Source organism: Rattus norvegicus, chromosome 1, assembly GCF_021556685.1.
Source record: "Rattus norvegicus strain SHRSP/BbbUtx chromosome 1, alternate assembly SHRSP_T2T, whole genome shotgun sequence".
In the NCBI taxonomy this organism is placed as follows: domain Eukaryota; kingdom Metazoa; phylum Chordata; class Mammalia; order Rodentia; family Muridae; genus Rattus; species Rattus norvegicus.
In genome coordinates, this window is record NC_141534.1 from 179123761 (window position 1) to 179146898 (window position 23138).

At 36.8% G+C, this 23138-nt stretch overlaps 1 protein-coding gene across 10 annotated transcripts in view; it reads left to right on the forward strand.

The window, feature by feature from the left end:
* The window catches only part of Usp47 (ubiquitin specific peptidase 47), an 83271-nt gene that overhangs the window by 35869 nt on the left and 24264 nt on the right, over window positions 1–23138 (forward strand). For 5 of the 10 annotated variants that reach the window (XM_087559253.1, XM_087559261.1, XM_087559215.1 and 2 more), the window contains 9 exons: window positions 1864–1960; window positions 5142–5287; window positions 6292–6371; window positions 8609–8758; window positions 14642–14737; window positions 14823–14975; window positions 17959–18126; window positions 20340–20399; window positions 22673–22804. In XM_087559253.1, coding sequence (XP_087415379.1) covers window positions 1864–1960; window positions 5142–5287; window positions 6292–6371; window positions 8609–8758; window positions 14642–14737; window positions 14823–14975; window positions 17959–18126; window positions 20340–20399; window positions 22673–22804 — 1082 coding nt within the window. 10 annotated transcript variants of the gene reach the window in all.

The following is a 23138-nucleotide window of genomic DNA, read 5'->3' on the forward strand; positions in this document are numbered from 1 at the left end:
ACAATCATCTGCCTCTCCATCCAGATCTGATGCCCTCATCTGACCTCCATGGGCACACATGTGGTATGTATACATACATACACATGGAGTCAAAACACATATATAAATAAAATAAAAAGAAATCTTTTTAAAAAACTGTTATTTTTTTAATATGATTAAGCCTAGTTTATTTTAAAGTTTTTATTTATTTAATGTGTATAGGTGTTTGATAATGTGTATCTGTACATCATGTGTATATGTTACCCACTGAGGGCAGAAGAGGATGACTGATCCCTTGCAACAGACAATTGTGAGCTTCCACATGGGTCCTCTGGAAGAACAGCCAGTGATCTTAACTGCTGAACTCTTTCTCCAGCCCTAAATCATTAAAATTTTATTTCATCTTACTAGGCTAGCTTTATATGAAGGTTTCATTTATATATAAGATTGATTAATTACCTTATGAATATAATTACCTTATGAATATAATCTAGATACATGTCATGTCTTCATCGTACAACAAACCTTTTTCATAAGGTAGTGTTTGTCCATGTTGAAAGAAATAGAAACAAGTACAGAGAAGTCTTTTGTTTAGCTAGTTAATGCTAAGCATGGTTTTAGAATCTTTTTAAAAATTTGAGAAAGATTTTCAATATTTTCAATATTAAACACCTATCGCAAATAGCAGTAATAATAGATGTACATTCCAGACTTCGTTTTAATATGACCTATAGTATTATACTTACTATAGCATTATATTTATTATATTTTGTAACATAGCTAATCACTGTGGAGTTTATTTGCTCTGGAAATAGCAAAAGGAACGATGGTCTTTGGTTTATAACTTCTGTCAGTGGATTTTGGCTGCATACCATCCAGGATAAAAGAGAATGCAGAGTTACTTTAAAGTATTGAACATAGTAAAATTGCTTGTAAAGTCACAAGGCTTTATTTCTTCAAAAGTCATGTAGAAATGATTGCTTAAAATGCAGATTTTAAGGTTTACTTCCCAAAATGCTAGTGGAACTGCTCTGTGTCAGGACAAAAAAAAATGTTCATCTTGTTTTAAATAAGTACTGTGAAGATTATTCTGAGATTATTGGTATACTTTGAAAAAGTTCCAGCTAAGTTTCAAAGTGGAAAAAAAAGAAAACATTCTTGAAATAGTTTGATATTCATTCTGACAGCTAAGTCCTTTCTATGAGACATTTATAGAATGCTGGGTACTAGGTCCAACTCCCTATCTTGTGAATTATTTGAAATTAAGATAACGGATTTTAGAAGTATTGTTATTTCTTTGTGCAAATAAAACATACCATTTGTCACACTATAAAATTAAAGGGCACTGGCAGTATATTTTTATTTTTCCTCATGAAATACACTTTTAAGAAAATGGATAATGCTTTTATAAAAATGCACGAGCATAGGGATCTGAGTTTGCTCTTGCTCTCTGTGTTAGTACTGCAAAATTTGATTCACAGGGCTGATGATGAGGGCGTGGGGGGCAGTTGGCCTAGTTGGGTCTTCCTGTGTTATATGTGATGTTTAAAGGGAAGGTGTTTATACATTCCCATGTTAATTATTGCTATTTAGACGAAGGGAATAAGATGATTTATACTCTAATAAAACCTAGTGTAGTACATGTGTTATTCTTAATATCTTGTTACATACCATATAATATCTATTGGTAACAAAGTTTACCTAATGCATACTGTAGAAGAGAATTTTCTCAAGTAGCTTTGAGGGAAAAAACAGAAATAATTTCCAACTAAGCAGTCTTGCCCTCTGGTTGGTGGTTGGTTAGTTGGTTGGTTGGTTGGTTGATTGGTTGGTTTGTAGTGTTTAAGCCCAAGTGCTGATCTTTTTTTTATTTTCTCTTTAAAGGTTATGTGGGATTAGTAAACCAGGCGATGACGTGCTATTTGAATAGCCTTTTGCAAACACTTTTTATGACTCCTGAATTTAGGAATGCCTTATATAAGTGAGTATTTGAAAAATGTTCTATAAGAATAAAAAGTACAGTTTTTAAATAATAAATTAAATTTACCTTCATAGACTTACTTGTAATATTTGGGGTATTTATTACTTTACATGATGACTTATTGTATATTATAGATGAACAAGAATCTTCAGAAAGACTGACATATAAAAGCAATGAGGAGAGAGAATCAGAAATGGCCAGATAGGAAAGGATCAAATTATTGAATGTCCCTATTCATAGTTTTATAGGGAAAGGGGTGTCTGATTTCAAGAGAATCCAGAACATATACATTGATTTTCTTCCCCCTCTCAATTTAAGAATTCAGTGTTATTTTTGAATAACACTGCTGTTAGTTATTAGTAAATAGTAGTTAGTGCTCCCTAAATAATGTATTAGGACTGTTGGGAGCACTTTTATATGCTCACCCACTTCTCATAATAGCTGTGAATTATCTGTTGTTATCACTATTTGGTAAAATCAGTTCCTAAATACACAGATACTGCTGAGGCCATACTGTAGGTTCCAGGATCCAGTCACTGTTAGCAGTGATTAGATTGGGTTGCAGAGGCCCCTAGATGAATGCAAAGGCCAGCACATGGGGGGTGGGTGTAGGGGATGGGCTAGAAATCTTCCTGCTGGGAAGATTTAAGTTCTCCAAGATGGTTGCCTGTGACCACAAACCTGCCTAGCATCCTAGGTGCTTGTTTAACTGTATGTTCTGAAACTCTGAAGATAGTAAGTTTGCAGCTCTGTAGAATGAACGGGCTATCAAGTAGCAAGCATTCCTTGAACACTGACTGCATTGCCATGAGTTTTATCAAACACAGAGTTCACAGTGTTAATAAGACTTGAGTTCCCCCTTCAGAGCTTCCATAGAGAGCCTGTTTAAATAAGTTCGTTATACAAGCCCTGTATGCCAAGAAAGGTAATAAAGCAAGATAGAGAGAATAACTTCTGGAGGAACTGTTGAGCACGCTCACAGCTGTAGACAGTGAGGAAGGGAAACAGCCATGAGAGAGCCTTCATGGAACCCAACAACTTTAAGTACAGAAGTTTTTGGGACCAGTGAAATCAATCCACTGTGTGTAGGGATGAGGGTTAAAACACAGATTCAATGAGGAGGACTTTGGCATTGAGATTATAGATGGAAGTTGACAGCAGGTGACAGCAGAACCAAACCTGAGATCACTGATATCTGAGTATAGAATAGACCTCAGCTCCGCACTGGGCTGCAGGGGAGCAGCACCACAGTGAAAGCTGAAGTTACACATTCATCCTTTGTGTATGGCCCACATAGACCCTTCGTTGTTGACTCGGAGGCTTGTGATACATTCTATGAATTATTAGGAAAGCTTATGTAGTGCAGGTTCAAACAGTGATTTGAAAGAAATCCTTTGAAGGAGGGCCTGTGATTAAGCCAAACTGGGATGCATGAGATCAGAATGGCAATTGTGGGTAGTACTGGTATTTCTGAGTGAAAACCTGAGAGAACACACTAGCAACCTTTTTAGTAGTAAAAGAATGGGAAGAATTGAATGTGCCAACAAAGTGTCTGACTACATTACCTGCAAAATCCCAGGTCCCAACAAAATGTATAACCTTTTAAGGTTGTGATGGGATTTTGAGATCCTAGAATGCCAATTCTAAAAGCCTTCCATGAAGCTAACAGGGGAGCTAGTGACTGCATGTAGAAGACAGTTAAAGCACATGTGATCTCAGAAATGGGACAGAAGGAAAGTGAATTGGAGGCTGAAGGGTTTGCCCCTGGGTAAAGGGAGCAGAGCCACATAGGTGTAACCTCTTAGTTCTAACATAAAAAAATTTGAACACTTAACAGAGGATGGAGTCAAACCAAAACCATTTGTAAACTGGAAAGTAGGAAAATTCATAGTCAAGCCTCTTTTGAAACTAAAAAGGAAATAAGAGAGTATTAGAGTGATCTTAGCATCGCCAGGTTTAGGCAGGACACCATTAATAGGATCCTCAATATTTGAGGATTTACGTTTTGTTTTATTAAGTACAGAATCACCTTAAGAACTCCAGAGTATAGTAACCAACTGGGGCTGTCCAGTCTTCCCTCTGCTGGATGATCCTGTGTTTTTGTATCTGGGAGGTCCTGTAGCGAGGCCTAGATGATCTCTTACAAATTTGTGAGAATAAAATTCTACTGGGATTATTTTATTTACTTAATAGCTTTTTCAATTCTATGTGCATTGGTGCTTGGCCTGCATGTATATATATATATATGAGGAAGTCAGATTCACTGGAACAAAATGTGGATGCTGGGAATTCAATCCTGATTCTCTAGAATAACAGCCAGTGCTCATAACCACTGGTTCATCTCTACAACCCCATTAATAGCTTTTAAAAAATGTTCTATAGTTGAATATTTGAAACATTTAAAAATGAGGAAATAGTACCACAAGTCCATGTGCACTCATTACCCAGCTCTGAATAGCACCAATTGGTAATCTCATATCGATATCAGCCGTTCTTAACTTGTAGGTCACAACCCTTTGGGGATGGAAGGTTGAACAACCCTTTCACAGGGGTCACATATCAGATAGCCTACATATCAGTTAGTTACATTATAATTTATAATAGTAAAGTTAAAATTATGAAGTAGCAATGAAAATAATGTTATGGCTTGTGGGTCACCACAACATGAGGAACTGTCTTAAAGGGATGCAACATTAGGAAGGTTGAGAACCAATGCTCTATATGTAATCTTCCATCCCACTGACATGGCAGGCGCAGCTTCATTTCATCTGTGATATAACAACTCGGTGTTTAACTTCTTCTGTTCTCCTTTGTAATTCTCTAAAAATGTATATATTGAAAGCTGTATATATGTTTTTTTCAGTTTGGGTTTTAATGTTTTGTCAGTGGATATTCTACATTGTTTTGTGAATTACTTATTAGAACTAAGTTTTTATCAGATTCAGATCTGACCCTTACATTTAAGTGAGCTTTGTCTTTTATTCCCAAGACAGAGCTGCTTTGTGCCTTTTGTTTAGTTTTGAATTTATAAATTAGAGAAAGACTGATTAGATATTCTTAGTTTTAGTTAACATCCAAATTCTGTGTATTGCCTAGAATTGAGATCTTATGTGATGATTTTGATAGTATGTTTTGAAGAATGAAATCATTTGATGTAATTAATGTGATCTCGTCCTCCGAGGTGGGAGTTTGAAGAGTCTGAAGAAGATCCTGTAACGAGCATCCCATACCAGCTTCAGAGGCTTTTTGTTCTGTTACAAACCAGCAAAAAGAGAGCAATTGAGACCACAGATGTCACAAGGAGCTTTGGATGGGATAGCAGTGAGGGTAATAATCTTTTAATGATAGCGACTTCTGATGTTAGAGACTTCTGTACTACAGTGTCACCCTGTGCAACACATCAATAACTTAACTATCTTTACCTGAAACATCTCCTTGCTTTGTGTTTGAATGTTAAAGTAATTTATTTTTAATTACTTAATATTTGAGATAAATTTTACTTAAGATTCTTATATAGTTAAATTTGGTATGTTCTATTTTTTTTTTTTTGGTATGTTCTATTTTAATGAGTTTAAAATTTTTTTATAGTTTTTTTTTTCCAAACATATTTTTTGAGATAATAAAGATACTGGGGACAGGGAGAAACTTCATTAAAAAAGAGCAATTTATTTTTAACTTTGTAACTTAAAAAAAATTTTTTTTGAGATTATAGTATAATTACATCATTTCTCTGTCTTCTTTCCTCCCTCCAAACCCTCTTATATTCCTCTCCTTGCTCTCTTTAAAATTCGTGGCCTCTTTTCTTAGCTGTGTAGTGGTGGCACACACCTTTAATCCCAGCACTAGGAAGGCAGAGTCAGGGGGAATCTCTGTGATTTGGAGACCAGCCTGGTCTACATAGTGAGTTGCAGGAGAGCCAGGGCCACATAGAACCTGTCGTGAAAAACAAAACAAAAAAATTAAGGCCTCTTTCTCATTAATTGTTATTGCAAACATGTTATAGATATAGCCATTAGGACTGGAGTCCATAGCTCTACATTTTTATTGGCTGTGGTTTTCTGTCTCCTACAGAGAGAAATACCGTTAATGTGGGATGTCTAATACATTTCTTTATAATAAAAATTAACAAGTATTGCAATACCACAAAACTAGTGCTATTTATACAATACTGGTTTGATGATTTTCCTGTGACTCCTTTCATGGCTACAATATGTCTTCCTCTGTTCTTGAAACTTCTTAAAGTAGATTTATCCATATTTGTATTTATGTTGAAACAGTAACACAATGTATACTGTCTGATACTATTTTTAATTAATTTTATGTTAAAATAGCTTGGCAACAGCATGATGTACAAGAACTGTGCCGTGTTATGTTTGATGCTTTGGAACAGAAATGGAAGCAAACAGAACAGGTAAATTCTCTCTCTCAAGGTGAAAGGACTATGTTATGAAGGCAGCTAGTATATTAAGATGACTTTTATTTTGTTGGAATGTTTTAAGACTTGGACATCAGTCTGTTATAGTTGGAAATTAAATTACTAGACTCTTCATCTGCTGTTGACTGAGTCTGAAGCATCTTCATCAAACCACTCCAGACCTTGGTTTCCTCATTGTCCTAGTTATGGTTTCTGTTGGGGAGATGAAACACCATGGCCAAAAGTACCTTGGGGACGAAGGGATTTATTTGGCTTACACTTCCACATCATAGTCTATCATTGAAGGAAGTCAAGACAGGAACTTAGACAGGGCAAGAACCTGGAGGCAGGGGCTGATACAGAGGCCAGGGAGGAGTGCTGCTCACGGGCTTGCTCCCCATAGCTTGCTCAGCCTGCTTCCTTAGAGAACCCAGGACCACCAGCCCAGGGATAGCTCCACCTACAATGGGCTGGGCCCTCCCCCATCAGTCAATCATTAAGAAAATACCCTACAAGCTTGCCTACAGCTAGATCTTATGGAGGCATTTTCTCAAATGAGATTCTTTTCTGTCTGATAACGCTAGCTTGTGTCGAGTTAATATAAAACTAATAGCACATTCATCATCAAAATAATGGAATTTAGTCTATATGAGCAAGAAGATCTTTTTTCCACTCAGAAGATAAATTGTTGTGAGGGTGGATTTTGAGTAGTTTTTCCTGTTTTTTTTTTAAATAAATGATAATCTGTACCACATTATAAAGTATATTCATCAAGCTTTATATTCATTTTGACGAGTCAGGTGTAGTCACATGCTTTGACATTTAAGGTCCTTATTTATCTGATTTAACTCACTTAGCGGCATAGAGCAGGGATGAAAGAGGAAGAGGTAGGTCCTAAGGTGGCACAAAGACCTGACCTGTATGCTGTCTTGGAAGAGAATCTTTTAAACAATAGGTGGGCCCCTTTTGTACATTAAGAAATTAGGCCTATACCTGAACTTTTAAAAGATAAATAGAAAATATATAAGAGAGTTTAAATAGAAATAAATATTGTTTTATATCTGTTTATTTGCAAAAAAAAATATTTTTTGTGAAGAAATACCAGATTTTTTTTTTTTTTTTAGGATACTGGTTTGAACCAAAATCCTAGATGCAGAAGGCCTGCCTGAGGCAGGAAAAGGAAGAGGCCATTACAAGTCAGTTGTATTAGAGTAGGCAGCTTTGGTGGATCCAGTCCGAAGGTGTGTGGATCCATCCTGGACATTTCAAAAGATGTAAATTTATGAGGGAGGAAACTGTTAGTATGTTTTCTCTCTGATGTTTTTCACTTGAGAAATGATAAAAACCATTTAAACAACTTAGTGATTTCTCTGTGTAATCCTATGGGATTGAGTAATTTTATATAAATTGTATTAGGGGCTGTTTCTTCTTAGGTCTGAAGTTACCCTTCCTCCTTGTTCACGTTCCTCTCTGTGAGTCAGTACTTCATTAAGATCAGCTGAGGCATCCCTACTGACTTCCTAAAATTTGATAACAAGAATCTTGAAGCAAGACATTCTTATGAAGGGTCATTACTTAGGGAATTACCTGCCTACCTTGAGTCAGAAGAGCCCCGGTTGGCTGTGAGAAGTAGGTGAGAGATACATCCTTTTAGATGAGGATATTTTGAGGGAGATTAATTCTAAGGTATTTTTTGAATTTTTGTATCTTATGTTCTTTGAATTGTTTTATGTTTATTATTAAAATTTAAATATTTGTTTGCCCAAGTTAGAGGAATTTTATAAATCAGAATATACTATGAGGCTAGTGGTGTTTGTGTAAGGCATTCAGAACACAGACAGCTCCTTAGCTCTGTAACAACTTGCCTGATCAGTGTGAATTAAGTTCCAGTCTAAGGAAAAGAACAGAGTGATTGATAATTGATGTCATCAGAATCTATTTTACTACTTGAGAGTTTTGTTGATTCGAGAGTATTGAAATAGTTAATTGTATCATTTTGTCTTAAACTAGTGATAAACTAATTTTATTAATTTCTTTTTCAGGTGATTTTTGTTTTCAGTTGTCAATTTTGTTCCCTAAAATTATAGATATTTATTATATTGGCTTTCTAAAACTTTAGTAGAAAAAAATCAGTATCATTTTGTGTCTCTTCTTATACCAAGGACTGTATATTGATACAACTTAAAATTGCTTGTAACAGGGAACACTTTTAAAAATGTGAATATTGTTTTTAGGCTGATCTTATAAATGAGCTGTACCAAGGCAAACTGAAAGACTATGTGAGGTGTCTGGAATGCGGTTATGAAGGCTGGAGAATTGACACGTACCTTGATATTCCACTGGTCATCCGACCTTATGGGTCTAGCCAAGCATTTGCCAGTGTGGTATGTACCTTCCAGCTGACTGGATATTTACAGATAACACACACACCAATCTACATTTATATTACGTATACACATGTACACACAACATTGATGATTATGTGTTCTGTTTGCTAAGCCACAGAATTAAGGATATGTTAGTCAGGTTAACCTGGAGTTTTTTAGACAAATATATGAAGTTCTATTTAAAATTTTAGTATTTTTTTGTTAATCTAAAATGTGTGATGTAGTAATTAGTTTAAATAAACAATAATATTTAAGGTTAAAACATGAATAAAGTAAGCAGTTATCCAAATTTAACATCTATAATCATCTTTTTAATTTTAACACTTGTAATCACCTCTTAATCACATTTTTAGCATGATTGCAGACTTAAAGTCAATGCTAAGAGCTCTTACAATTAAAGAAAGGTCTTTTCTCATTCATTATGGAATTATCTTTTGATTGTCACAGCTGATACTACATGTCTCATCTTCATGTATTCATAGTAGCCAGTTTTCAAGCACTTTTTTGCACTTAGCTTGTAGGCACTATTTTCACAAAACTCAACTCACTAGATCCTCTTGGAACACTGGGAATTGTGCACCTGTATTTCTATTTTCTTTTTCTTTTTTTTTTTTTTTTGATAGAAAACATATTGTAAATGTTCCAGAAATTTCTGTGGCAGAGAAATTTGTTATAGGTATTTTATTTGTATTTCCTTCTCTGTAGTACACTTGCTAATATTTCAAGGTACATGGAGATTCTGAGGAACACAGTTTGGAATATCTGTAATAACTTAAGGTCTAGGACAAATGTAGTAGGTTTTCCTTCCTTGCCAAGTCTTCTAAATTATGTTTGAACCAAAATTATAATGCTGTCTAATGCAATTTTTTTTAATACAGGTAGAAGGAATATTTAAGCCAGTTGATCTATAAATGGAATGGGGCATAAAAACATAGGGGAGGTTGGATACTGAGAAGTGATAGGAGGAGGGCATTGGTATACCTGATAAACTAGGGCAGTGATCAAAAAAGGAAAAGGTCCCAGTCATACTCTGTGAACATCAGTAGAATTTCTTTTAAATGTTTAAGTAACCTTTGGAAGGCACAAGAAAGTAAAGAATGATAACTAAAAAATCATACAAAAATCTGAAAATAATATGGCCACCTTAGTTACATGTATGTAAATATATTAACTAGAAACAGGTTTTTTAAAACACAATCCAATAATATGTTGGCAGAAGGAATTACATGCATGAACATGTGAGATGGTGGAAAGTAGTGTGTCATGAAAATATTCAGAAGGGATCAGGAGTGGCTGTGTAGGGCAGATGAGGATTGTTTTAGGACATTTCCATACCATCAAGACAGCAATACTAGACATGTATGCACCAGCTAACAGCTGCGAAGTGTGTGAGGAAATAGCATCTTCAGAGAACACATACAAACTAATTTTTTTCTAGTCATAGTTGAGATTTCAGTACTCTATTCCTTTGCCAATTGATAGGTAAAACAACCGTACAGAATGGCAAAGAACTTACAGAAGAATCCAACAGCACCAGCATTTGATAGAAATCTAGTGCACATCAGATGCTCCATCCAGCTGCAGAGTACACATTTAAATACCCATAAAATGGAGTCTAGATGGGCCAAAACTTGGGCTGTCAGAGGACTCTTAAATTTTTTAATCGCATTACATGATTTCCTACCACGATGAAGTAGATACCACTAGCAGAAAAGAATAGAAAAATAACCAAATACTTGAAATCAAGGGTAAAAGAACATTTACGTATCATGTACCAGACAAAGGAATATTTAAAACATACAAAACTTTTAAAACGTTGAGTTTTGTGTTTTTAATTACACAATCCAATTAGCAAAAGGCCAGGCAATGGTGGTGCACACCTTTAATTCCAGCACTTGGGGGACAGAGGCAGAGATGCTTCTGTGAGTTCAAGGACAGCCTGGTCCATAGAACCTGGTCTATAGAATGAGTTCCGAGATAGCCAGGGATACACAGTGAAATCCTGCAAAAAGAAAATTAGCAAAAGAATTCACCAGCACCAGCATTTCATTAGAGGGAACATTCAGAAGTAAACAATAAGTATGGTTATTGGTCAAGTTGAAAATCTCAATAGGAATTTTAAAGACTGTTGTACCTGAATGACAAATGAAATTATAACATCAAATTTTAAGACACAGGTGACACAGTTTTGAAAAGAAAACTTACAACACTAAATAGTTCATTTAAAAAATAAGTTTCAAGTCAGTAATCTTAAGGATTCACCTAACTTGGCAAAAGGAAAGCGGAAGACACCCAGGAAAAGCAATTATATAAGAGAGCAGAAAACAGTGAAAAAAATAAATAGGGGTGTAGAGGTAATCAGTAAAGCTTTTGTTCTTTAAAAAACAGTAAGTTTCAAAATACTTATAGCAAGACAGAAAAAGAGATGACAAAAGTCCTGAACATTGGGGGTGAAAAACATGTCACTCACCAGTTACGTAGCACAAACTGCAGCTCAACAAGTGTAAATTAGGTTCTTAATGACCCTGTGCCTAGTGAGCTATTTAACTCCACAACTGAATCGTTTGGGAAAGGGAATTTTCAAGTCTGAATTGTTTCACAGGGTACTTGTACTAAACATTTTAAGAACAAAATATGAATTCAAAATATTCTTTTCTTAAAAAGAAAGAATTCTTCCCTGTTTGTTTTGTAGAGCCTTGCTGTCCCGATTATCTTAAACAATGACGTTTCCTCAGCAATTTGTTGTGTAAGTTCTGGCTAACTCAGTTAAGCAGGAGGAGCAAGCATGAAGCTGACGGTTTTTAATACACATGATCGTATAGAAAATCCTAAGGCAGATTTAAAACAAGCAGATAACAAGGTAATAAGATTTTAGGCCATAAGAAAAACATTCAGAAATCATTGTATTTCAGGATACTAGCAATGAATAGGTGAAAGTGAAGATTAAAATACAGGACTGCTTGAAAAAAGTGCAAGTGCAAATGAAGCAACAATAACAAAATCCCACACATATTGAACTTCTGTACTGAAAACCAGAAAACTAGGAGAGGTGTTTAAGTGGAGAAACGCATTGATTGGAAATTCAGCATAATAAAGACACCAGTTCTTCTGAAGTTACATGGTGTGGTACAGTTCTTATTGTAGGCCACCAAGATTTCCATAGCACGTATTTAAATGCACTGGAATAGCCAGAGTACTTTTTTTAAAAAAGAAAAGTGGAAGGAACAGATCTACCTAAATTAGATTGAATGCTACTTAGCAATAAAAAGCCTTTCCATGCTGCTGTAGTCATTAGGATGCTTTGTATTAGCACAGGGAATATTGAACAGAACACCCAGAAATAGATTCAGACAAATATGCCCAACAAGTTTTTGATGGACAGAGAAATAACTCAGGAAAGCAGGATGGAATATTCAAATAATGGTGCTGACTGCCATTAACATCCATCTCATGCCAATGAACCTTGACTCTTACCTCACACCCTCCTCAAATAGTAACTCAGAACGGACATAGACTTAAATATCAAATATGTAAAGCTTTAGTAAAAACAAAACCACATAAATCCAGACATCAGATGAACTGTAAGGTTTAATGTTAAAAACATAACTCACAAAATTAAAAGTATTTACTCCTGAAATAGAATATTTGCTCATCATATATCAGATAAAGGAATATTTAAATTTTTCAAGCAATCAGTTTTATTTTTTAATTTCACAATCCATTTAGAAAATTGGCAAAAGATCTTACCAGTATTTCATCAGAGTGGGCATTCATATGCCAGAATCAGAAAAGATAGTCTCAGTCAACTAGCTATTAAGGAAATGTAGATTTTACAGTGAAAATCTTACTTCCTGCCACTGGTACAGTTAACAGTACAAATCATTACAGTAGCTGAGCTAGTAAAGTGTTAGCTGTGCAAGTGTGAGATTTTTGATCCCAGAGCTCACATGGAGGTTGAGCATAGAGACACATGCCAGTACTTAAAGTGCTAGGGAGATGGAGAAAGGAGGTTACCTTAAGTTTACTAGCAAGATACCTAAGGTTTGCTAGCTGGCCAGTCTAGTCAAATTGGGTTAGCCCATGGTCAGTAAGAGACCCTGTTTCTAAAAATAAGGTGAGGAACAATTGAGGAAGACTTGTAACATTGACTTCTAACTTCTAAGGTGAGATTTTCCTTAACAAGTGAATGATTGAACAAATTCCGATATGCATAAGCTGTAGATACCAATGAGCAGTAATTTGAATGAATGTGCAGGAAGTGAAGCTGCCTGGAAGAAAGCCGGGCACAAAAGTCGGCATACAGTCTGTTCCGTTTTCATAAACTTGATCATGTAAATGTTTTTTATGACTACATTTTAGAACTGCATCACTGTTGATCATTATTAGAGTTACTACTGAATTTAGTCAATTCCTGTCTTTATATAGAAACTATTTACTGCCTCTGCTGTCCTGTGGGATAAAGGACCCAGCATAGATAATAAATACACAGACCTAACTTAATTCACAGACTGGGGCAAACAGTGATTTGAGAATGCTTGAATGAAGAAGGAGGATCGAGCAGTGTCCCCATCACCATTATGATGTTCTGTAGTTTATGAAATGTCATTCTTAGGAAACAGGACAATGTGTAGACAGTATCTCTGGATAATATCAATTCTTGCAAGTATGTGCAAATTTCTAATTATCTTAGAAATGAAAATGAAAAAAAGATGAATGAATGACTTAGATAAAGTTCTTTCCCTAACTCAGAGCAGAGAGTCTCATGGAGAAGCCTGGATAGCACCGTCTATAAGGAGACACGTTGCTTTGCGGCTCATTGTCACTAACAGGAATTGCTGTCAGCATCAGAGATGCAGGAGATTAGCGCTCAGTGCGTTGTTCCAGTTCTTATTATTTATAAGGCTTAGAAAGACTAGCTTCCCTATTCTAAACAAAGAAAATGTTAAATAGTAAAGAAAAATGGATCTGTGGAGAATAGGGATAGTCCAACAACGAGAGCATGAGAGGAGAATACCGATAGGCCAACAGTGAGAAGGTGGGGCCATACTATGTTTCTTCTGGTTGCACTTGTGCCTAGATTATGTGCTATAAAATTGTAATGATCCTGGCTTTGTTTTTGCTAACCTAAGAACCTAAGAATTATCCTTTTTCTACTTTGACTTCTGAAAAATACAGTCTACAACTATATGAGCAGTTAAATTGTTCATAGTGTGTGTGGGAGGGAATGGCCTATGTAAAGCAAAGCTTGTCACCCTAGAGTGATAAAGTCACAGTTTGGAACTAAATTAGAAGCATAATTTGTTAATAGCGTAACATACAAAACTGTAGCTTACAAGAAGCAGTCCTTTTCTGTTCTGTGTGCTAGCAACAGCATGGTGTGGAAACATTTTGTTCCCTTCCATAGCTCAGGACCTACCTACCTCCTTTCTAAAGATCAGGACTTTTCCTATCTATATCATTCAGTCCAACACCACAATGCAAAAGTCAGTAAGAAATTAAGTAGAAGTGGGGTGGTGGTGGCACATGCCTTTAATCCCAGCCAGCACGTGGGAGGTAGAAGCAGTCAGATCTCTATGAGTTCCAGGACAGCCTGGTCTACAGAGTGAGTTACAGGACAGCCAAGGCTAAAATCCTGCCTTGAAAAACTTTAAAAAAAAAAAAAAAAAGTAGAAGAGGTTGGAATATAAAATACTGACCAAAGCAATTTTTATGAAGAATGAAATAACATAATTTTATTATAACTTTTAATAATTATTATAATAATATTTTGCCACTAATTTTGTTCTATTCATTCATGGCATTTTTGATGACTTCAGTTACAGTTTTAACATTAAACAGTATTTTAAGTAATTGTAAAACAATTACTTTTTTTCTAACTAGGAAGAAGCATTGCATGCATTTATTCAACCAGAGATCTTGGATGGCCCAAATCAATACTTCTGTGAACGTTGTAAGAAGAAGTGCGATGCTCGTAAGGTAAGAGACTTGTAAATACTATTATGTCTGAGATGATAGTCACTGTCTGTCCATTTGTCCCCTAACCACACTTGCTTCTTTTTAGGGCCTTCGGTTTTTGCACTTTCCCTATCTGCTGACTTTACAGTTGAAAAGGTTTGATTTTGATTATACAACCATGCATAGAATTAAACTGAATGATCGAATGTCATTTCCAGAGGAGCTGGATATGAGCACATTTATTGATATTGAAGATGAGGTAAATATTACATTTTCTTGTTATGCTTTTCATTATACATTTTTATTTTAATTTTTTAAAATCACTTTATGTGTATGAGTGTTTTGCTTGAATATATGTCTGTGTTACATGTGTGCCTGATGCCCTCATAGGCCAGAAGAGGGTTTTGGATCCTTTGAAGTTAGAATTAAAGACAGTTGTGAGCCACTCTGAGGGGGCTAGGAGTCAAACCCCGGTCCTCTGGAAAGTTTTCTTACCACTGAGCCATCTTTCCAGCCCCTACTTATTTTGAGAAGAGTTGTGTGAGATGCGTTAGGACTGGTCTACTTGAAGTGTGCTCTTGACGAAAGCTTTCTCCTTCCTCATTTTCCACTGGTACATTGTATGAGAAGATTATCCATGTGGCTTAAAAAAAAAAAGCTTTGCCTGACACTGTACTTTTCAAGTTTTTTTGTTATTGTTGTTTTGTTTTTGTTTTTGTTTTGTGTTTTGGCCGGAATAGCGTAAGCTCTTTAAGAGTCAAAGGGTTTCACCGCTGGGATTCTCTCTTGAATTTGGATAGCAATCTTGTTTCATAGTTTTTTGTTGAAACTGTATTATAGCTGGATTTCTGATCTTTACTACACATGATGCCAATATATGTGAGGGAGGGAATAAACAAAGTCGTATATGACCTTACTGTCTTCTCTCTGTGCTAATACTCTTAACTAAGGTACAAAAGCAAACAGAAAGAGGTTTTATCTATTACTCTTTGATTTTATTTTTTGTTTTAACTTGGAACTTTAAATAGTTTAAACATGGGATTTTGATGAATATAAGAAAGGCTCATCAGTTTCTTTCTACTCATTGACCTCCAAGGGTTTTCTAGCTTTATTTAATATATATTATCCTGCTTCTTTTGGATATTCTCCTGATTGTATTGTGTGAACGATTGTCAGTCAGAAAGGGTAGTTGTTACAGGGTGATAAATCCTTGCCGCTGTAAGAGTTTTGTTTGTGGCTTTCCTGATGGAAACTGAATACTAGTTGTAAAAATCTACCTTCTTCCGGGGGCTCAAATATAAGTGTAAATGGTCATCAAGTTTCCTTTAGTGTTTGTCTTAGTTAGGATTACTGGTGCTGTGATGAAACACCAAAAACAAGTTTGGGAGGAAAAAGTTTATTTGGCTTAAGCTTTGACAAACTGTTCATCATTGAAGAAAATCAGGGCAGAAATCTGGAAGCAGAAGCTGATGCAGAGGCCAGAGAGGAGTGCTGCTTACTGGCTTGCTCATCATGGCTTGCTCAGCCTGCTTTCTTATAGAGGAATCCAGAATCACCAGCCCAGGGATGGCACCGTCCACAGTGGTCCAGGCTCTCCTACAGGTTTGCCTATAGCTTGATCTTATGGAGACATTTTCTCAATTGAGGCTCTCTCCTCTCTGATGACTACAGTATGTGTCAAATTGACGTAAAACTAACCAACATAGTATTTGTGTGAGTGTGATGAAAACAGTTAGTTTGATAAATAAGAAAACAGTGTTTTCTGTACCTCATCTGCGTTGTGCCAGTGTTGGTAGAGAGGGGATTCTAGTCTTTGTGCTGAGGGGTTTTAACAACCTCAGTTACTCTACACCTATTTCCTACATGTCACTATTTAGTGCTAGAAAGCAGCAGAGATAATATGCCTTTATAGTTAGTGCATCCTAGTAAATCTCTAAACTCTGGCCCTCGTTTTCCTGTTGTAAGGAGCTGCTGTAACTGCAGTGGGTATGCACTGAATGGCAGCTACAGCCAATGAGCATTCGTAAAGAACTGATAACAGACGAGACTGGATGTGTACACCCGTAAGAGAGAGAAGAGGGAATAATAAGATTGGATGGTGTTTAGTTAAAGTTAGGAAATCTTCCCAAAGTCTGTTAAGCTTGAAAGGAGATATTCTTCATCAAATTCTCACTTAAACATAGATGAAGATCTGACGGGTGTTTTCTGTATTCCTGACATATTTGTTATAAAGGGAAACCTATCCTAGAGGAAAGAAATACAGATTTTGCTTGTTTGTTTGAAATTTGGGGACTTCGTTTTAAAAAAATCTTGTTTGGTTGGTTAGTTGGTTTGGGGTTTGTTTTTGGTTTTACTTTTTTTGAAAGAGTCTTGTTATACATTTATGGCTGGCCTGAAATTAGCAGTCCTTATGCCTCTGCATCCCAAATGCTGGGATTACAGGTGTGTGCTGCCATGCTCGTCTTGCAGTTCTGGAGGTGATTTTTTTTACCTTCATTTTGTCTTGAATCTAATGTCCTCAAAGGAAGAAGACTGCCCTGGAAACTAGATAATATACTTAGAAAAATGTTATTACCAACAACAAAAGTTATTCTTGTTGTGTGGTGGCTTTAAGGACTTACTTATGCATATCAAAGGCTTTCATCTTAAATCTAAATTTATGTTAATAAAAACATTGTAGGTACGTGTATAAATTATTAAAGAAAAGGAGAAGAAAGGCTTGTTTGGAGTTTCTAACAAGTGGAATTCTTCAGCTTGAGTCTCGGTGGCTGTGAATTGAAAGCAGTCAGGCATGGAAGTGCTATATCCCTGCACTGAGCACAGCAGATTCTAAAGTTCTCAGGGACAGATGGATGGCTTAGTTTAACTTTTCTACAGTAGTCAAGAGAATGTTTTGTTGAAATTGGGAATAAATGATTCTGTTTGGAGCCAAGGGTAGTTGCTGTCTCAAATGTTTCTGAAGGAAATATTAACTTTCTCTTGTTCCTTTGTAGCAGTAATCATAAATGGGGTTTAATATAATTGAGAACCACTATTTGCAGTGTTAAAATTTTATGAACAATAGAAATACTTTTAGAGTGTATTTTTTAGTTAACTTAAAATCTGAGTTTAAAACAAATTTACTTAAAATGAAATAGGTGTTTCTCTTAATCAGAACATGTTAAACTATGGGGAGATGATAAAAAACATAATATCTTTTCCTTTATTTGGCTTAAGATAGTTAGATAACTGTGCCTTATTAGAAATCTCCTCAGACTGAAAGTTGCACTGATAGTGGAGCGGAAAATGAAGGCAGTTGCCACAGCGACCAGATGAGCAATGATTTCTCCACGGATGATGCTGTTGATGAAGGGATATGCCTGGAGAGCAGTACTGGGAGTGAGAAGATCTCAAAACCTGGCCTGGAAAAGGTACCTTTTATGATGTTTATTGGTATTAGGTGCTGAGCATGCTAAACAAGTGGTTCACCAAAGAACTATACCCCTAGTTCCTACATGCTTTATTTAACAAAGATGGAGAATATAGTCATTTTTGAACATGTGCATTACTTTGTGCTTCATTTTTGATAATTAAGACTTAAAAAATATTTTGTGCTGGGTATAATCATAATTGTGTTTTAGAAAACACTACTTACTACTTCCTAGGAGACTGTGCTATGTTGAGCATTGTACCATGTTAGAATGGCTGCTACCTCTGCCCTTAGGATTGAGCAAGTCTCCAAATCCTTTATCTTCGCTGAGTTTGCCCATAGAGGAAAAGAAGAAGATTGGGCTTGATATGTTTCATTTGAAGAAGTCTAACAGTGGAACACTTCTGAAACACTTAATAACATAGCTGACCTTGAGTTAAGGAAAGCCAAATCTTTGGTTGGCTTTCCTCTCCTTTCTAAAACAATCATTAGAAATTCTAGAAAATGATGCTCTTCTTTAAATTATGATCTGGAAACCAAAGGACTGGATATCTAGGGTAGGATTTTCTTTCACCATGTCAGTGATCTTAAGGTTTTTTGTCAAGCCATTTTATAGCCATGTAACCTGCTTTATTAAGAGGATAATTTCCTATTTAAAAAAAAAAAAAAACCTTGAGCATAGCGTAAGTAATAAATCATTAACTTTTCTTAAGCCACAGAATCATTAAATCTAAAGATCTGGGGCAATAGTTAAGAATGAAGCATTACAGCGTGACTATTTTGAGATCAAGGCCACTCTTCTTGCCGCCATCTCTACTATCCTTGATTTTTTAAGGTTACCACCCCCATTCAGGGAAGAGAGCTGAGTGGGGATTGCTGTGCAGTGTCATTACAACTCCATATGAGACCATACTGTGAGCCCAGTGTAGCTCCACTTTGCCTACTGTTATGTGTAGATAATCATGTTAGCTGCTAATAAAGACAGCTTAGTTTCTTCATTCTGACTGTGGATGCCTTTTCTTCATCTTGTGTTAGTGTCCTTGGTAAGATGTCCAGTTCAGTACTGAGTAGGAATGCTAAGGCAGTTTCCTTGCTTTGCCCTATTGTGGGAAAACGCTTCAGTGTAACTGTTAGTAAAATATCGTCCCTGAGAACCCTTGTTTCTCCCATATAGGCAGAGTTGCCTTTTACTTGTAATGTGATACCTAGAATTCTAATTTTGAAAGTGATTTGGGTCTACAAATAAACCACCACACTTATCTAGAACTTGCAACCTCAGAATTTTTCAGGAACATAATTGGAGGGCAGAGTTCTAAAACTTGAAAATGTGTTACCAGTAACCAGTTGGTAAATGCCAGGAATCCCAGCACTTATGTGACAGAGGCAGTGGTATCTCTTAGAATAACAAGTTCCAACCAGCAGTTGCTACTAAGTAAGCCCTATTTCAAAAAATAATGAACGATGTTTGTAGCACAAATTCTAGATTGTAGGTAAATTTTAAAACCTGCCTGTCATTACTTTGATTAATCTTAGTTTTGGCAATAAAATTCAGAGTTTGTTTCAGAAGTTTCATTATGTAATAATTGTAGTCAGTTTAAAGTTAAGACAAGACAAACTGAGTGTGCTGATATTTGATTTTAGAAGGTCCCAGTATTTTCTAAGCAAAGAATAAAGGAATTAAGTATACTCATCTAGCATGCCTGATATGTTCCCTGGTGCTACAAAACGAAGAAAGCGCTTCTTCAAAAAAGTGAATGAGATCCAGCATGCCTATACAGTAGTGTACGCATGATCCCAGTTGCAGGATAAAAATCAGAGAATTGGCTGCAAGTTTGAGGCTAGTCTGGTCTAACATAGCTTGTTCCAGTTGAGAAAGGGTTGCAAAGCGAGACCCTCTCAAAAACTTAAAAAAACAAAAAACCTTGCAGAATCTACTTATGACAAATGGTCTTTCTAACCTTCTATGTCATGACCTCTCCTAGAGACTCTATTAAGATTCATTTTATTTGATGTATATTGGTGTTTTGCCTGCATGTCTGTACATCATGTATATACCTGGTACCCTAAGGACTGAAGAGGATATCTAGAGTTAAAGACAGTTGTGAGCTGCTATGTGAGTGCTGGGAACTGAATCTGGGTCCTCTGGAAAAGCAGCCAGTGCTCTTCCAATGAGCCATCTCCAGCCCTGGGAACTCTTATTTTTATTCACTCCAGGTAGAGATGGCGGAGACAGACCAGAGAAAGGATTCCATCCAATTCCAGCTTGGTGAACCAGTGAGTTTATTGCACTTCTTTAATGAAGCATGATGACTCTTAGGCTGCTCGATCACCAAAAAGCCCACTCCAGTGTGGGTAGCAAGTTACAGGAGTCTCCCTTTTCAGCACCTGGTTACTACTGTGATATAACCTGAGCCTCTGAGTTGATAACATTCATGTGTTTGGAGGTGGTTGTGGAGTTTTAAAGAAATATATGTATGTCTTTTGGTTCTTTTTTTTTTTTTTTCGGAGCTGGGGACCGAACCCAGGGCCTTGCGCTTCCTAGGCAAGCGCTCTACCACTGAGCTAAATCCCCAACCCCAATGTATGTCTTAATTAGAGTTTCCATTGCTATGAAAAGATACCGTGACCATGACAACTCTTTATTTCAGAGGTTTAGTCCACTGTCATGTCCATGTCACAGTGGCATGCAGGCAGACAGATACTGGAGAAGGAACTGAGAGTTCTATATCTGCATCTACAGGAAGCAGGGAGAGACAATGAGACTAGGACTGGCTTGAGCATTTGCAACCCACCCCCCAGTGACACACTCTCTTCAACAAAGTCACACCTCCTCCAACAAGTCCACACCTCCTAATAGTGCCTCCCTGCCTGCCCCTCCCTCTCCTCCTTCTTCCTCTCCCCCTCCCTTCATCCCCCCCCCCCAGTGTGTGTGTGCGCGCATGTGCACCGTGTGCATGCCTGATACCTATGGACCCTAGAAGAGGGTGGTTGTGAGCTATAGTGTGGGTGCTGAGAACCAAACTTAGATCCTCTGCAAGAGCCTCAAGTGCTCTGTACTTCACCTCAGACCTGTCTCCCCAGCCTCTCTTGTGAGTTTGATATAAGCCTTCTGTGCTGTTATATTTTCTTCTCTGTTATCGTTTGTTTGTTTGTAGCTTTGAAACAGTGTCACTTTATAGTCCAGATTGGCCTTGAATTCTCAACTGTTGTCCTGCTATAGCCTCTTAAGTGCTAAATTAAAGGCCTGAGCTATGTGTCTGGTTGCTCCTTATTGATTTTAGAGATAAAAATACTGGTTGCCAGGGTCTCTAGTATTACTAATTGTTTTAGGGGGTGTGAAGTGCCAAAGCTTCTAAAAGAAAAAGTAATTCAAGCTAGTGTGGAGGCACATGTCTTATAATTCTAGCACTTGGAAGACAAGTCTAGAAGAGTCAAAAGTTTGAGGCCTACCCTAGGCAACATAGTGGGTTTCAAAGCACCTGGGCAACTTAGACCCTATCTCAGAATGAAGAGTAGCACAGAGGAGCAGGCATATAGCCACACTGGGACACTTACCTAGTGTCTATGAGTTCAGTCTCTAATACCAACAGAAGAGAAAAGAGTGTATTGTAGACAGCATCAGGCATGTTCAGAGTAGAAGAGCCATAAAATGACTTAGTACCGAAGTAGCAACAGTTCTGGATGTGGGGGAGAGGTGTAGGTGTGGGTGGGCGTGCTGGGACAATGTCTCTTCCATGGAGCCTTGTCTATCCTAAAATTCACTGTGTGGACTAGGCTGCCCTTCAACTCACAGGTATGTCAGCCTCTGCTTCCCAGGTGCTATAATTTAAACAGTAAGTCACCATGCCTGGCTTGAATTGATTATTAATATAAATTATAGATGGCAAATTAATGTTACTTATCAAAAATACTGCATGAATATATTATAAGATACTTCAATTAGTGTCAGAAATAGAATTTTATTTAAAGGAAAAAAAAGGAATGTGTTGGTGATCTCTTTTTTTCTTGTTTTTTTTGTTTGTTTGTTTTGTTTTGTTTTGTTTTTTTGAGACAGGGTTTTTCTGTATAACCTTGGCTGTCCTGGAACTCACTTTGTAGACCAGGCTGACCTCAAACTCAGAGATCCACCTGTCTCTGCCTCCCAAGTGCAGGGATGAAAGGCAGTGTGCACCACCACTGCCTGTCTGATAATTTCTTGATCTTGACTATGCAAATTAAAACAACCTTCTATTAGTATGTACTTCACAAAATTGCAGACTGTTATTTTTCCTAAATAATCAAGCATATACAGATAGATACATAGATAGATACATATACATAGACAGATACATTTCCAAAGATCACAAGACAGCATATACAAGTATGAAGGATGAAAGTGTCATGTACTAATAAGGTTTTGGTGACTTACCATTTTAATGTTACCTGTGGGGTAAGTTAGTTTACAAAGGATAGCTGTCATGTTATGTACTCTGAATCCATAGGAAATAGAGCTTCAAATAAGGGTTTATTATAGCCTTCTCTTCCAAACTTTTTCTTCTCTCTTTTAGAACTCCCTGATGTATGAGCTCTTCTCGGTGATGGTACATTCAGGGAGTGCTGCTGGGGGACACTATTATGCTTGCATAAAGTCTTTCAGCGACGATCAGTGGTACAGTTTCAATGACCAACATGTGAGCAGGGTAAGGCTCCTGAAGTGGAGAAGTTAACTCAGTAGTAGGGTGGTTTATTCAGAGCCCAGATACCTATGGTGGTGTGTCTCGAGTTGAACTGGTCTTTCATTGTTAGTTGTGTCCTTGTTCTGCTTTGTTAGAGCTTGTTACATGTTTCCAAAACAGGGGTACCTCTTTCCTCTGGTCCCCACCCTTCCTTATGCATTCCTTGTGATTGATGTGGGGCTAGGAATTTTGAGCTTTACTCACCAGAGCAGCCACTGATAAATTCTGAACTATCTGTGTGGTCAGAGTCTGAAAGGTTGGATTAGGGTTGGGCTTAGTGGTTCACCCCATAGTTTCT